The sequence below is a fragment of the Hemitrygon akajei genome, chromosome 19 (genome assembly GCF_048418815.1).
Source record: "Hemitrygon akajei chromosome 19, sHemAka1.3, whole genome shotgun sequence".
NCBI classification, from domain to species: Eukaryota; Metazoa; Chordata; class Chondrichthyes; order Myliobatiformes; family Dasyatidae; genus Hemitrygon; species Hemitrygon akajei.
Window position 1 is genome coordinate 48,864,567 of NC_133142.1, and position 16,542 is coordinate 48,881,108.

The 16,542-nt window shown below is 41.4% G+C and overlaps 1 protein-coding gene across 9 annotated transcripts in view; it reads right to left on the reverse strand.

Annotated features, from left to right (window-relative positions):
• The window catches only part of itpr1b (inositol 1,4,5-trisphosphate receptor, type 1b), a 532,858-nt gene that overhangs the window by 114,315 nt on the left and 402,001 nt on the right, over window positions 1-16,542 (reverse strand). For all 9 annotated transcript variants that reach the window (XM_073072453.1, XM_073072460.1, XM_073072457.1 and 6 more), the window contains 2 exons: window positions 6,054-6,218; window positions 825-1,020 (listed from right to left, as the gene is read on the reverse strand). In XM_073072453.1, coding sequence (XP_072928554.1) covers window positions 825-1,020; window positions 6,054-6,218 — 361 coding nt within the window. The remainder of the gene's footprint in view (window positions 1-824; window positions 1,021-6,053; window positions 6,219-16,542) is intronic.

The window sequence follows — 16,542 nt, forward strand, 5'->3', positions numbered from 1 at the left end:
AGTAGCTGAGGGAGAAGATCATGGCAACATCTTGGCAGGGAGGGGCAGATGACCCCAACATGGCAGGGAGGGGCAGATGACCCTGTTCTTCCCATTAGGGAAGTGATGGAATCAGCTGGCAATTCGGGGAGGATGTGATGACAGGGTTGGCCACTTTGGTGGTGTGAGGAGAGGTTTAGGAAGAGGATGAAATCAGGGACACTGGTGGAGGACAGAGACTAGGAAGTTTATGGGGAAAGAGGTGGAGGCAGATTCAGAAATGGAATTCACCGTCAAGATGTGTGTGGGAGGCCATTTGGAGACTCAGGCAGGCTTTTCATTGACTCTTTATCTCCCAACATTTTGCTGTTAGATAAATCCTTCTCCTCTCATTTTTTTTTATTCCCAAAAGACCCCTTTAGGATTGAGAGCCTAGCCTATCAGACTGACTTTATACATACATACATACATAGCAAAACGTGAACTTCTAATGTTGTGTGTCAAAGCCTTTCATCTGGACATAAATTCTGACTGTCCATTTCACTTCAGGATGTCAGGTTCTTCAGCATTTTGTCTGTTGCTCCAGATTCCAGATTCTGCAGTCTCATGTGTCTCTAAGAGTTGTGCTTTGCCTAGTCTGATATACATTTACAAGGCCATTGATCTCCAAAGATGTTACAAAAGAGGAACTCATTTTCTAGGGAATCACAGTATAGAACTGCCTAATTAAGGAAGTACCCATTTAACACCCACATCCAAAAATATTAACTCTGTAACAGCCCATCCCATCCCAAACCACAGTTCCCCCTCCTCCCCCCCCCCCCCCCCCAATATGATGATCTTACCTGCCCAGTAGGTTTTGTTTGGCACCTTATCCACTGCCAGGATGAAGTCATCCTTGAAAAACAAAAAGCCAACTATAGAAAACAGGTAGACTAAGATGAGGGCCAGCACAGCAGTCAGAATGATGGAGCGGCCATTCCGAGTAACACTCTTAATGACATTCAGCAATGTCTCCTCTCTGTAAACTAGGTCAAAAAGCTGAAAAATAAACAAAATCATTATTACTTCCAACCTTCAACTGCCCTAAAAAGCAATCCAAGCAACAATGAAGTTCAACAAAAATCCTGACAAGAAAGACCAATCTATTCTAGTAAATACAGTTCAGAATTTCTTCAGTAACAATTCTCCTGTAGTAAGAATACATTTTCCTCAACACACAAACTGTAGGAGAAACTCAGAAAGGCAGGCAGTGTCTATGGAGAAGAACGAACAGTAAAGTTTAGGGTCAAGATCCGTCATCAGGACATTAGATGGGCCTCAGTCAAAACTGTTGACTGTTTATTCATCTCCATACCTGATGAGTTCCTCAACATTTTGCGCTTGTATATTCTGGATTTCCAGCATCTACAGAATATCTTGTGCTTATAAGATACCTTTATTAGGTTGTCACATTAAACAATAAACACACAAAGTGTAAAATTTCATTAAACCTTTGTCAAAGTAGCTTTGGACATTTGCTTGCATTTTGTTTGTCCCTTTCTCCCAACCAGTTTAAATCATACACATTTGCTGCATGAGGCAAGAAATATGAAAATCACTTGGGACAGCTATTTGGGAAAGACAGAGATAAAAAACTTAAAAATAGGAATGGAATAAGCTACTTGACCTCATCCACCATTCAATATGATCATAGCTGACCTTCTGACTCGATACCATCTTCCTGCCCATATCCCTTCATGCATTTTGGTTTATGGAAATCAATCTTCTTGTTCATGGAAATCAATTCTCTACCAATGCATTCTGTGGTAGAGAATTCTATAGATTCACCACTCCGAATGAAGTTGATCTGCATCTCAGTCCTACACATTTTATCATGTATTCTGATACTCTGACCCTCTGGGAATAGACACTCCCTCCCATGGCCAGCCAGAGGGAACATAATTTTCCTTGCATCTAGCCAGCCAAGCCCCACTGGAATTTTGTACTTGTTCAGAGATCTCCTCTCATTCTTCTAAACTTAAGGCGCTGACAGGCAGGGGGCAGAGCAGCAGTGGAAAGCTTAAAGAGGAGCAGTAACTGAGTTCACTTCGAGGTCCTGAGGCGGGCAGTGGAGCAGGAAACTCAGAGGAGATGTGACCAACTTGCACTCATTGATGTCCTGAGAGGCAGGAGGTGGAACAGTAGCGGCAAGCTTAAAAAAAAGAACTCTTCTGATTGGCTAATATAGCTTTTTGGGGAAACGTTTCTTACTGGCTACTTGTGAGGCACGTTAGCCAATAAAAAGGAAAGCAGACTCTGGTAGCGTGGTCATTGTGATCCTGGGCCAGGATTTGCCTTTGGCAACAGAGAGAGTTCTCTTTATAGACTTAGAACATTCTGCTGTAGTTTAGGAGATTCTGTGGCTGTGATAGAGAAGCCAGGGTGGTGTGCTGGCTGGGATCCAGGTTAGGAGGTGGCAGATCGGGGAGACTTCCAGAGTACCTGGAGGCTGCACCCATGGAAAGCATGTCCAGCTGCATCTGCTGACTGACCACAGGAAAATATCTGGACAGACTCCTAGATGCTGCTGAAAGTTTTAAAGATGGGTTTTAGCAAGTTGGTCACAACTAAAGTGCTGGCAAAAAGTAGCCGGGTGACCGCCAGGAAAAGAAAAGGGAGTAGACAAGTAGTGCAGGATTTCCCTGTGCCCAATTCCCTTCAAAAGAAGAATATGTTTCAGATACTGTTTTGGGGAAGAGATGAGGAGGGTGGGAACAACAATTCAGTAGAAGGCAGCAATAGTCAGGGGTGCACGGAGACGAGCACCGAGGCTCAGTGGGGAAAAGGTGAAAGCAGAAAGGACAATCGATAGGGTGCCCAGTAGTTAGGGAGGTGGACAGGTAACCCAAAAGGCTGAAAACCTTATAGAAGAGACTTTTACTGAGGTGGTCACACTCAGCATGCAGGCTTCAGATGGTGGATGGCTGACCACCGGGAGAATTAAGGATATAAGCGGTCACTGCCGGGTTCTCCTGTATCCATTCCCCTCAGCACCAAGGGTACTTGTGTCCTGATAGGCTACTTCGGATACTGCCGGATGGAGTGGCCTATCAGGAGCAGCATGGCAGTCGGCTCTGAGGCTCGGCAGGGAATGGCAAAGTTAGGCAGAGCGGTAGTGACAGGAGACTCGATAGCTTGGGGGACAGACAGGAGATCCTGTGGCTGTGAAAGAGAAGCCAGGATGGTGTACTGGCTGGGATCCAGGATGTCTCCCAGTGGCAGCAGAAGGTTCTCAAGAGGGAGGGTGAGCAGCCAGAGATCATGATGCACATTGGCACCAAGGACATAGGGGAAGAGGTCCTATGCAGTGAGTACAGGGAGTTAGGGAAGAGGCCGAAGAGCAGGACCTCCAAGGTAGTAATCTATGAATTACTCCCAGTAGCACATGCTAGACAGGGCAGGAATATGATGAAAGTACAGATGAATGAGAGGCTGAGGAAGTGATGCAAGGGGCAATGTTTCACATTTATGGATCATTGGGACCTCTTCTGGGGAAGATATGACATGTACAAAAAGGACAGTTTACATCTGAACCCAAGGGAGGGCTAATATCCTTATGGGAGGGTTTGCTGGAGCTGTTGGAGACAATTTAAACTAACGTAGCAGGGGATGGGAATCAGAGTGATAGGGCAGAGGATGGAGCTGTTTGTATACAAGTCGATGCAGTGTGAAGCAAGGTTGTGAGGAAGGACCGACAGATGATAGGACAAAATTGCAGTTAGTGGGATGAGTTGAAGTGTAATGGGACAAAATCATAAAGGGTGAGGAATACAGGACTGATGGCATTATAGTTAAATGTATGCAGTATATGGAATAAGGTAGAAAATCTTGTAGCACAATTGGCAGGTATGAGGTCGTGGGTATCACTGGGTAGTGACCGAAAGAAGATCATAGTTAGGAGCTTAACATTGAAACCAAAGGACAGCAGGTAGCCAGAGGGGGTGGGTGGCTCTGTTGGTAAAAAATTAAATCAACTCTTTAGAAAGAGGTGTCATAGGCTTGGAAGATGTAAAATTCTTGTGGGTAGAGTTAAAAAACGCAATAGGAAAAAGGCACAGTTATATACAGGCCTCCAAATAACAGCCAAGATTTGGATACAAATTACAATGGGAGATAGAAAAGGCATGTAAAAAGGGTAATGTTACAATAGTCATGGGGAATTTCAATAGGCAGGTAGATTGGGAAACTCAGGTTTGATATAGTTCCCAAAAGAGGAAATGTGTAGAGTGGCTATGAGATGGGTTTTTGGAGCATTTTGTGGTTGAGACCAATAGGGGAAAGGCAATTCTGGATCGGGTTTTGTTTAATGAACCAGATTTGGTTAGGGAGCTTAAAGTAAAGGAGCCCTTGGGCAACAGTGATTATAATATGATAGAATTCACCCTGCAATTTGAGAAGAAACTAAAGTGAGATGTATCAGTATTACAATGGAGTAAAGGGAATTATAGAGGCATGAGAGAGGAGCTGGCCAAAGTTGAATGGAAGGGGACATTAGCAAGGATGATAGCAGAACAGCAATAACTGCAGTTTCTGGGAGCAATTCAGAAGGAGCAAGTAGATATATCCCAAAGAAGTAGTAGTATTTCAGTGGGAGGATGAGGCAACTGTTGACAAAAGAAGAAAAGAGAGCATAAAAGCAAACGAAAGGGCATATAATACAGCAAAATTAGTGGAAAGCTAGAGGCTTGGGGTGCTTATAAAAACCAAATGTCATAAGGAGAGAAAAGATAAAATATAAAGGTAAGTTAGTTGATAATATAAAAGAGGATCCCTAAAGTTTTCTTAAATATACAAAAAGTAAAAGAGAGGCGAGAGTGAATATTGAACCACTACAAAATGACACTGGAGCGGCAGTAACGGGGGACAAAGAAATGGCAGACAAAATTAATTAGTATTTTGCATTAGTCTTCACTGTGAAAGACAACAGCAATGTGCCAGACATTTAAGAGTGTCAGGGGACAGAAATGAGAGTAGTTGCTATTACTAAGGAGAAGGTACTTGGGAACCTGTAAGGTCTGACGAACATAAGACATAGAAGCAGGATTAAGCCATTCATCCCATTGAGTCTGCTCCCCATTCCATCACATTTATTATCCCTCCCAACCCTATTCTAGTACCTTCTTCCTGTAACCTTTGATACCCTAACTAATGAAGAAGCTATCAACTTCCAATTTAAATATGCTCAATGAGGTGGCTTCCACAGCTGCCATTGGCAATGAATTCTACAGAGTGACCACCCTCTTGCTAAAGGAATTCTTCCTCATCTCTGGTCTAAAGGGACCATCTTCTATTCTGAGCCTGTGCCTTCTAGTTCTAGACTTAATCACTATAGGGAACATCCTCTCCACATCCACTCTATCTAGGCTTTTCAATACTTGATAGCTTTCAGTGACATTCCCCCTCATTCTTCTAAACTCCAGCAAGTATTGGCCCAGAGCCATCAAACTCTTCTCATATGTTAACCCTTTTATGTTAATCATTCTTGTGAATCTCCTCTGAATCCTTTCCAATGCCAACATATTTTTTCTTAAATAACTGACCCTAAACTACTCATAACACTCCAAATGTGATCTGACCATTGCCTTAAAAAGCCTTAGCATTACATCGTCACTCTCATATTCTAGTCCTCTTGAAATGGTTGCTAACTCTGCCTTTGCCTTCCTTACCACTGACTTAACCTGCAAGCTAATGTTTAGGGAATCCTGTACAAGGACTCCCAACTCTCTTTGCACCTTTGATTTTTGAATTTTTTTGAAAGCCTGGTAAGAAAGTGTGCAGAAGAGCGTCCTTTCATTCTGATCAATTCCAGGTGACAATACAAACTGAAACCAGTTACATTGGAGAATGACCCACAATTTTCCAAATATCCAAGTAAAAAAGTTCTCAGTTTCTCAGTTCTTCCATCCTACCCGAGTTTGTAGCTCATTATGGCCACGGGATAAATTCCTGCCACAAAAGACACCTGAGACTTTTTAAAGCAAAAAAAAAAAATCAAAAAAAAAAAAATCGCATGAATCTCTCCAAATACATACCAGCAGACTGTAGAAGAATTCATGGGCAAAGAGTCCCATGACAGATATTAGTGTGTATACTAGATGATAAAGAAACTCCACATCCAGGACCATAGCCATGTAACCTTTTGTGAAAGTACCTCTATTTCCCACAAAGCTCGTCAAGAATATTACTTTATTACCAACCTGTGAAGAAGCATAAAAATCATTGATCAGCCATGGTCTATCAGGAGATACCAAATTACTAAATACTGCCCTAAGTGTTGAAATGTACAGTAACTGGTGCAAACAGACACACCTCATTTGAATAACAAACAATTTCAATAACTAATAATCCTTTTTACATTAGAGAAAGTCTTTTCAATCATTTGCAGCTGAATTCAAAACAGGGGTGAGAATAAATATATCAATATCTATATACAAAAGATTGGGGAAAAACATTTCCCTGTTAAGAAGCAAAGTAAATCAATGGTTCCAGTGTTGGAAATCAAAACTGCACATACTAGAAATCTGAAACAAGAACAGAAAATGTTAGGAACATTCAGCAGGCCTGGCAGCATCCGTGGAAAGGGAAACAGAATATTACTTCACTTTGTCAGACAGTTTTATGATGACATTCCACAATCTAAAACATAAACACCAGAGATTCTGCAGATGCTGGAAATTTTTAAGCAACACACACAAAATGCTGGAGGAACTCAGCAAGTCAGGCAGCATCTATGGACTGGAATAAACAGTCAGGCCTAGATCCTTCATCGGGACAGATGCAGTCTGTTCTATGATTTACAGCAGCATGGATTATGCCAGAATGCTTTATTCTCAAAATGCACTGGCTCCAAGCATAATGAACATTTTAAAAAATATTACCAAACAATTCATTTGTAGACTCTCCCTGTGACCGTGTGGGTTTGCTTCGGGTGTTTTGGTTTGCTCCCACATTTCAAAGACATAAGAGTTAGGGTGGGTAAACTGGGGGCATGCTATGCTGGCACTGGAAGTGTAGTGACACCCCTATCCTCATGCAAGCGAAGCATTTCACTGTAGGTCTGAATGTGCACATGATATAAATTTAAGCTAATTATTTTAGTTTATAAACCAAGTTCACATAACATTTATTCATGTTTTTTTTTAAAGATCATAGGACTATTTGTAGAATTATTTATTCTCAATAAAAGTTTATCATTAAGAGCAAACTATGCTGAAGACCATTTGGCTCCCAAAACAAGATAATATTTTATTTAGTTTTGTTCCATTTGGACTGAACACAGTCAATGTATCGCTCATACACAAGACCAAAGGAACATTTAGTTCACCTGTCCTATGCTGATGCTAGAGCTCTATGATCGAGTTACTCCTCAACCCAGTGCTTCCACAAACTTGTAATTCCTTCATATATGCACCAACTTTCCTTAAACGTATCAGCTACCCCATGCAAGTGAAAATTTAACCACCGCAAAGAAATGCCTCCGAGATTATTGAATCAATCTATTAGCTGTTAGCTTATATTTATTACCAATTATCTGCAGCTCATGCACAAGTGGAAATAATTTGTCTCCAGTTACTTATAGAAACCCTTCATAATTTAAAAAACAACAGTCATGACTCTTCCCCATATTCAGTTTTAAGGTGCTTGGAAGTAGGTACAGAGGAGATGTTAGAGGTAAGTTTTTTTTTATAAACACAGAGAGTGGTGAGTGCATGGAATGGGCTGCTGGTGACGGTGGTGGTGGTGGATACGATAGGGTCTTTTAAGGGACTCCTGGATAGGCACATGGAGCTTAGAAAAATAGAGGGTAACCCTAGGTAATTTCTAAAGCAAGTACATGCTCTGGGCTGAAGGGCCTGTATTATGCTGTAGGTTTTCTATGTTTCTATTATTGTATTTTATTTAGAAATGCAGCACTGTAACCAGCCCTTCAACCCACACTGCCCAATTACACCTACATGACCTATTAACCTGCTAACTTGTACATCTTTGGAATGTAGGAGGAAATCAGAATGCCCAGAGGAAATCTACATGCTCATGGGAAGAACAAGCAGACGCCTTACAGACTGCAGCAAGAATTGAACCTGGGTCACTGGCACTGTAATAGCATTGTGCTAACCACTACACCGCCTTCTTTATGTATACCCCAACACACTTCTAATTCACCGTTTTCTTTAAAAAAAAATGTTAAGCGATAGCATAACAAATTTTCCAATAGATCCTGGTAAATTTAAAGTGAGTCATTGGTCCATCTAGGTCATGCTGAAGTGGGAACCAAGACTCCCCTATGTTAAAGTGAGCATGAGGTCAGCATCCAATGAGCCAAATAATGAATCATCGGTATTTTCTCATTAGATAGGAGATAACCAGATCTTTACTATAGTTGCATCACATTAAGTTTTGCTATTATAAGCTGCTTTGCACTTCTCCAGTTCTGAAAGAATCTTGTTTCTATTATCAGACATTAGAATTCTTAAATTATTTCACTTGGCCGTCGCTGCAGTCAGTATGTGGCAGGATATCGAGTAGTGTGGAGGATCAAAGGGTACTTGAAGTGTACGGTTGACAAGTATTTAAATATAGCAGGGTAGGTGAAAAATGCACAAGGGACGCTTGCCTTTTTAAATCGAGGTACAGGGCAGTTATACTAGGACTGTACGCGATACTAGTTGGGCCACATTTCAATACTCCATACAGTTTTGGTCACAATATAGGAAGAATGTCATTGCATCAAAGAGGGTGAAGAGGAGATTTACAAAGGGAGTTGCAAGGTCAGGAAAATGTGCAGCTCCATGGAAAGTTTGGATACACAAGTGTCGTATTCATTTGACTAGAAGCAGCTGAATGGAGACTTAATTGAGCATTTGATGAGACTAGACAGACTGAATAAGAAACCAGGTCTTTTTCCCATGGCATGTTATGTTTCTTGTAGTTTAGCTTTCCTATGCTTGCATGTATTTTTATATAATCACCGATATACATGTAATTGTTCAGTGAATTTTCCAGTAATCATGGTACAGTTGCTTCTGTATTTTTTTCAGAAGCTTCTTTGTTTTCTGTAGTAGGTGTCACGTCTCTTGAATCTGGCTATTTTATAGGCTAATAGCTACCACTGGAATTTTTGTTATCTCTTGTCCAAGTACGAGACTACTTTTCCCTTCATCTTTCTCTTTGTTCTCACGGCTTCACTTCCTTGCTTATTTTCTGCTCTCGTAATGTATTAAAAAAAAACAATCGTAAGCAGCAAGTTTTATGCCTCATTCTTAATAACTTCTGAAGAAAAGCATCAGGGCCCAACTGTAGTGAGGAGAGTAGAGATTTAATGAAAATTAATGAAAGGATAGAGGGAAGATGAAGAAAACTTTTTCACCAGAGGGTGGTGGAAGTTCAGAAGTTGTGTTAAAAAAAAGAGGTAAAGACAAGAGCAGGCATCATATTTAAAGAGTACTTGTATGTATATCTGGAAAACAAAAATCTGAAGGATTAGAATCCCAATTACAGGTGGGATTAGATTGGAAAGACTTTGTTTTGATCTGATTGGACATGATGGGTAGAATATCCTTCTGTTCATAAATTGTATTGGCATCATACACCAATAACCAGTAGCACTCAGTAAGATACCAACAGCCACCTTCATGGTGTATGCATTTTGGGCTGCTTCTCAATTGCTCATCCCACACACGTACCAGTTCCTGTATTTAGAAATTCCTCGCACATTATAAATTAGGATCTATTTAGTTTCTCCAGATCTGTGCACCTGCAGCAGACTGCACTACTTAAGTCTTGCACCACATCAAAATAACCAATTGTGAGAGTGAGAGAAAATACAGGGGATGCTCAGGTTAGGCACTGGATAGTAAAATTGGCCTGATTTATGCTGATGTCAACAATAGTAGTGGTATCTCCCCATGGTAGAGGGAGAAAGGGGATTGGGCTGATGGCAGCCCCACACTTCCAAGACGCAAATGTTCTCAAAAGCCAACAGCACCAAGTGAATGATGCAAAGCACCAGGATGGACTTGAAGGGTTGTGAGGAAGAGTACCAAATGTGAACTGAGAGAAGTAGAAGAATGAACCTGGCTGCTTTGTAGGTAATGACTTTCTGATTAGAGGTGACTTTTCAGGAAGTGATACCCTGATTGGTCTGATGAAAGCCAAGCCCCAAAAATATTTCCTCAAAGTGGTAAACAAAACTTACTAACATTCAACCAAACATTTTACCTGAGAGCACTGGAGGCAAAAGAGAACACAGGGGAGTGCATTTCTCATGTTATTGGATGAAGTCCATCATTAAAATGGACCCATGGTCAATGGGGTAACATTTTATCAGGGCAGAAGACCATACCTTGAAATATTGATTTTATTTCTCTCTCCACAGATACTACTTAGCCTTCTAAGTGACTGCTGGCAATTTGTTTTTGTTTAACTATTGACATTTTATTTAATATTTGATGACCCTTAATAATTAGACAACCCTTTGAAAGCAGGAGATTATTTAAAACTCTAGTCTGCTCTGCAGTTGATTTTTTAAAATCCAAGCACTGGCACAAGCTGTGATAAATGAAATTCAAATGGCAGAGAGAAAGCTTTTTTTGTAACTAGTGCAAATGTCACTTCCTTTCATGTGCAATAACAGTTAAGACTAAATGCTGGGAATGTGACAAATAGAGCTTAGTGTTGTGAGTGTGTTCAACCCCCACCCCACACCCCCACATCATCCCATCCTGTCCCTCACCTTTGGAAAACAAATACTGCACTGGGAAAGCTGCACTCTGACGCTTTCAGAAGATACAATTTATTTTTTAATCAATAAAACTGAAGGGATGCTGCGTGTAAAATAATTGGCTAGCGACCTTCTAATCCAACTTTATGGCTGCCTGGTGTATATCAAGGACCCTTAGCATGCAGCCAGATATTTTTGCGGGGGAGGGGGCGTCTTTGAATTGGTGTCAGTTCTTTTAAGGTTGTTGGTTTCTTTTTGTTACTGCAGTTCTGATGTTGACCAGATTTAATTTAGTCAAATGAAAACACAGTGCTGGGAAGGCTCAGCTGGTCTGGTTCTGCCATTTGTGAAGGGACTTATTCCTGAAGACTTGATCATGAGCCTGTCTCCAGTTGCTGTGCACTGCAGCATCATCTTCCCAGCCTCCTTACAACTTCTCATTAGTCAACAGTCTGCCATCTTCTGATGCCAACTAGAAACTTGTTTAGGGTTTATTTATTGTTATCCAAACTCTCTTCACAACCCTCCCTTCCCAATAATTCTGAAACTAATTGAGTAGTCTTTATAAATCCATGGAGCACAGAAATAGGCCCTTTGATCCAAGCAGTCCAGGCAGGCAAAGATGCCCATGTAAGCTACTCAAATCTGCTACATTTCAGCCACATCATCCTAAGATCTTTCCTATCCATGTATCTGTTTAAATAACTTTCACATGTTGGTTATGTACTTGCCTTAAGCACTTCTTCTGGAAGTTCATTCCGCATACCACCTGCTGGATGGAAAAAGTTGCCCCTTGGGTTCCTATTAAATCATACCCCTTCAGTTTTGAATAAATGTCTTCTAATTCTTGATTCCCTAACACTAGGAAAAGAACTAGGTGCATTTACCCTACCTATGCCCTTGTGACTCTTGGAAACCCCAAATAGGATGGCATTTGACAAGGTTTAAGAGATCGTCCTAGTATTTCATAAAGTAATGTGGAAGCATGCTCAATAGTTCAGTTTTATCGTCTCTATTTCAAACTGGAAGATGTTAGGATAGTTTTTAAATGAATTACAGGACCGGGAGGTAGAAAAAGGTCGTGACCAATGATACAGCAGGAAGCAATAAATAATCAAAGGGCTAACGGTACAATGATCAGTTCTTTATCAGTCCCGATGAAGGGTCTGTGTCCAAAGCATCAACTGTTTATCCCCCTCCATAGATACTGTCTCACCTGCTGAGTTCCTGCAGCATTTTGTGTGTTGCTTCAGATTTCCAGCAACTGTGACAATGGTATAAGTAGCTAATTTTGAAAGTTGTGAAGCACCATCAATTTATTCAGTAGTTGGGAAAAACTGCAAAAAAAACTCCAGTTCTGTTACTTGGCTTTTGTGCAGTTTTTAAAAAAGGAAAAGATCTCTGTTACACAACACTGCTTTAACTTATTCATGAGCACATGGAGATTTTGAAGAGTTTAATATGGCTGAGCTCTGACCTGACACAAACTCATCCTTAAAGAAAATAAATAGGTGCAAGTCTCCAGTGTTTAATCTGGCATTATCTTATACCCTCATGCGGTGGAAACCTTGGTGAACTAACGAGGAGCTATTTTATCCCACAGCTCCAGGGAATGCATTCACAATCTGTTCCTAATCATGTCATTTTATTTTTCCCCCAGCTGGTGCCAAAGCCTTCTTGGCTGCAGGTTTTTGAAACAGTTATACTGTGGGGTTCTTAAGGTGCTTGGAACCCTAGTGGCCCTAAAGGATGTGCCTTGAGATTAGCAGCTTGTGTTCATTACTTCCAGAGCATACCACAGCTTATAAATTATTTCACATAATTGCTACTAATAAAGTCCCCATAACACAGAACACAAGTGTTCAGTGGAAAAAAAAATCTTGGAACCTCTGCCAGGTACAGAGGTGTTGGGCTGAATCGTTTCCTCTCTTCTGCAATCTCCAGGATTCTAGGACACTCTTAGTTCCCGAGAAAAAATGCCTTTAACATCTGGGGCGGAGTAAAGGAAATCAGTTAAAGATTACAGGGATTCATTCGAAACTACTATTTTTAACTCTTTTTCTTCTATCCATCCCAATCAGGCCACATTCACAACCCCTCCAAACAAAATGTTGTAATTCCTTTGCTGTAAAAGATGAAAATAAAGTTAAAATGGATGTTTCTGAGCATCAGTGCAGCTTTCAAAATATTATTTTCTATCCTGTGCTCAGAGATGGCATCTAACGCCTGCACTGGAAATGCAGAAAGATTCCACTTCCCAAAGAGGTTTGCCGGGGATGAGAACCATGGGGATAGATCAGAGGATGGAGCAGTAGGAGTTAAGGTAGATACACGTTGTGTACATAGGCTGTGTGGAAGGATAGACAGTGGATAGGGGATTATTGCAGTCAGTTGGATGAGTCGATAGGAGTCTATTTTAATGCAAGAAGTATCAAGAACACAAGTGATAAACTGAGCAGTAGATGGAACTACGACATTGTGGCCAATAAAGAGAGACCAGGCTGTCACAAGGGTAGAATGGTGGCTGGATGGTCTGGGATTTAGAAGTTTCAAAAGGGACAGGAAGGAAGGTAAAAGAGGTCGGGGGGGGGGGGGTGTGGTATTGCTAATCAGGAATAGTATTACAGCTGCTGAAAGGAAGGACATTGTGGAACGATTGTCTACTGTCAGTGTGGGTAGAAGTCAGAAACAGGAAAGGAACAATCACTCTACTGGGAATATTCTATAACCACACCCAACCCTCCCCCTAGACACCGAGGAATAGATCTGGAGACAGATTTTGGAAAAGTGCAGAAATAACAGAGTTGTTGTCGTGTGTGATTTCAACTTCCTAACATTGATGGCAACTCCTTGGTGCAAAAGATTTAGATGGGAGTAGAATTAAGATAACCAGGAGAGGCCATACTGGATCTAATGCATTTCCCAGACAATGACTAGAACTCCTTGACCTTTAGCATAGGATATGCTATGGAAAAGTATTCAATCGGGGGAGAGAGAATTATGATGCTACCAGGCAAGATCTTGGGAGTGTAAATTGGGAACACATGTACTCAAGGAAATGCACTACAGAAATGTAGAAGCTGTTTAGGGAGCACTTCCATTGCGTTCTGGGTAGGTTTGTCTTAATGAGTCAGGTGAAGGATGGTAGGGTGAAGGAACCCGTGGTTGACACAAAATGTGGAACATTTTATCAAGAGGAAAGAGGAATCACATTTACAGGAAGTTTTAGAGAGCAATAATCAGGCAGGGCTCTTGAGAGTACAAAGTAGCCAACAGCGATTTTAAGAAAGGACTTAGAGTCAGAAGTGAGTAAAATGAAGGAAAATCCCAAGGCATTTTACACATACATGAGGATGACTAGAGTGAGGGTAGGAGTGATCAGGAATAAAAGAGGAAACATGCGCCTGGAGGCGGAAAAGGTAGGAGAGATCCTTAATGAATAACTTTGCTTCAATATTCACCAGTGAGAAGGACCTAGATGAATAAGAGGACAAGCTAATATGCTAGAACATGTCAAGGAAGAGTATATACTAGAACTTTTAAAAAAACATGAGGATAGATAAATTCCTGGGGCTGAACAGGATATACTCCAGGTTAATATGGGAAGAGAGGGAAGACATTGCTGCACATTTTGGCAATGACCTTTGTGTCCTCACAAGCTACAGTATCACTACTAGAAAATTGGAGGGTAGCAAATGTTATTCCTTGGCTCAAGAAAGGCAGGGATAATCCTAGAAATTATAGAGCAGCAAGTCTTGCTTCACTATGGGCAAACTATTGGAGAGGATTCCTAGAGACTGGATTTAAAAGAATTTGGAGAAGCATAGTCTGATTAGGGAGAGTCAGCATGACAGGGGGCAGGTCTTGCCTCATGAACCTGACTGAATTCTTCGAGGAAGTGACATAACAAATTGATGAAGGTAGAGCAGTTGATATGGTGTACTGTATATGGATTTTAGTGAGGCATTCAACAAGGTTTCCCACAGTAGGCTCATTCAGAATATCCAAGGAAACTGGTCTGTGGATACGGAGCTGGCTTATCTACACAGGCATAAGGTGTTAGCAGATGGAGTGTATTCTGCCTGGAAGTCAGTGACCAGTGGTGTTCCTCAAGGGTCTGTTCTATGACCTGTGCTCTTTGTATTTTTTTCTATAAATGACATGAATGAGGATATGGAAGAGTAGGTTAATAATTTTGCAGATGACATGAAGGTTGGGGTTGGTGGTGTTCCTAATAGAGCAGAAGGTTACTGTAGGTTAAACGGCACATTGATGAGATGCAGAGCTGGGTTGAGAAGTGGCAGATGGAGTTCAATCTGGAAAAACGTGAAGTGATACATTTTTGGACTGTTGAACTTGAAGGCAGAGCACAGGGTTAATGGCAAAATTCTTAGCAGTGGGGTCCATGTCCAAAGATCCCTCACAGTTGTTGTGCAAGTTCATAGGGTGGTTAAGAAGACGCACAATTGTGGGATTGAGCTGAAGAGCCGCGAGTTAATGCTGCAGTTCTATAAAACTCTGGTTAGATCACATTGGGAGTATTGTGTTCAGTTCTGGTCGCCTCATTACAGAAAGAATGTGGAAGCTTTAGAGAGGGTGCAGCGGATATTTCCCAGTTAGCTGCTTTCTCTATCTTTCCACCTTTGAGTATCACTATCTTAGATTTTTCTCCTCAATTTAATATTTACACATAAGCTACAAAACACTCTGACTGATATAACCTTGAGAGCAGTTCAAAAAAGACACAAAACATTCATAAAATAAACTAATCAGAATACTTTCCATGATGCAGCCATGACATAATATAAATTTTCTTTATTATGTCTTAAAGAAAAAGAACAATTTGCTCCTGCTCATGAGATTATGATGAATCCCATTTTCATTTATGATATCTCAAGTAGCTGAGTTTATAAAATTAAGATCCCTAGAACTAACACAATTTAAATTGTAAATTCTTCCAACAATTCACTGTCCGAGGAGGAGTTTACATCTCTCAACTAGTTAATGTTCTGCAGGTCAGGTCTGAGGCCTGATCTGCGTAGCTGGAATCATGTACCCGACACCTAGATGCTTATCATTTCCTGGCTTAAAGAACAGTGCTTAGCGCATGGATAGTTTTATATACGTGATTTACTCAGCACGCTCTGCCAATTTACGTTGTATTCACCTGGCAACTTGTCTTTGGCCTTACAAGCCCGGACTGCTCTGACTCTACAGTCCAACTTGTGCTTGCAAATGCATGGGAGAGAGAGAGGGAGAGAGAGGGGGAGGGGGAGGGGGAGGGGGAGGGGGAGGGGGAGAGGGAGAGGGAGAGGGAGAGGGAGAGGGAGAGGGAGAGGGAGAGGGAGAGGGAGAGGGAGAGGGAGAGGGAGAGGGAGAGGGAGAGGGAGAGGGAGAGGGAGAGGGAGAGGGAGAGGGAGAGGGAGAGGGAGAGGGAGAGGGAGAGGGAGAGGGAGAGGGAGAGGGAGAGGGAGAGAGAGAGAGAGAGAGAGAGAGAGAGAGAGGAAACTAAATGATCCTTTTCCCAAAAAGTCTGAAGAATGCAGCCAAGGATGAATCACAGTGAATTTCTTTTCTGATGTGTGGCTGTGTTTGATAGTCTTTATGTGAGGCAAGGACTGTGAAGCATCACTGCCTGAATGAGTTTCTTACCTTGGTGAAAAGAATGCAAGAGGTAATAATGCCAGGAAATTCTATCTTATCCTGTCAGAATGCTTCCCAATGCATCTAATCAGTGCTGTAGTCACTCATTTGCTATGGAGTATGATCTTGACATTCACCTCCATAGATCTCTCAAAGTT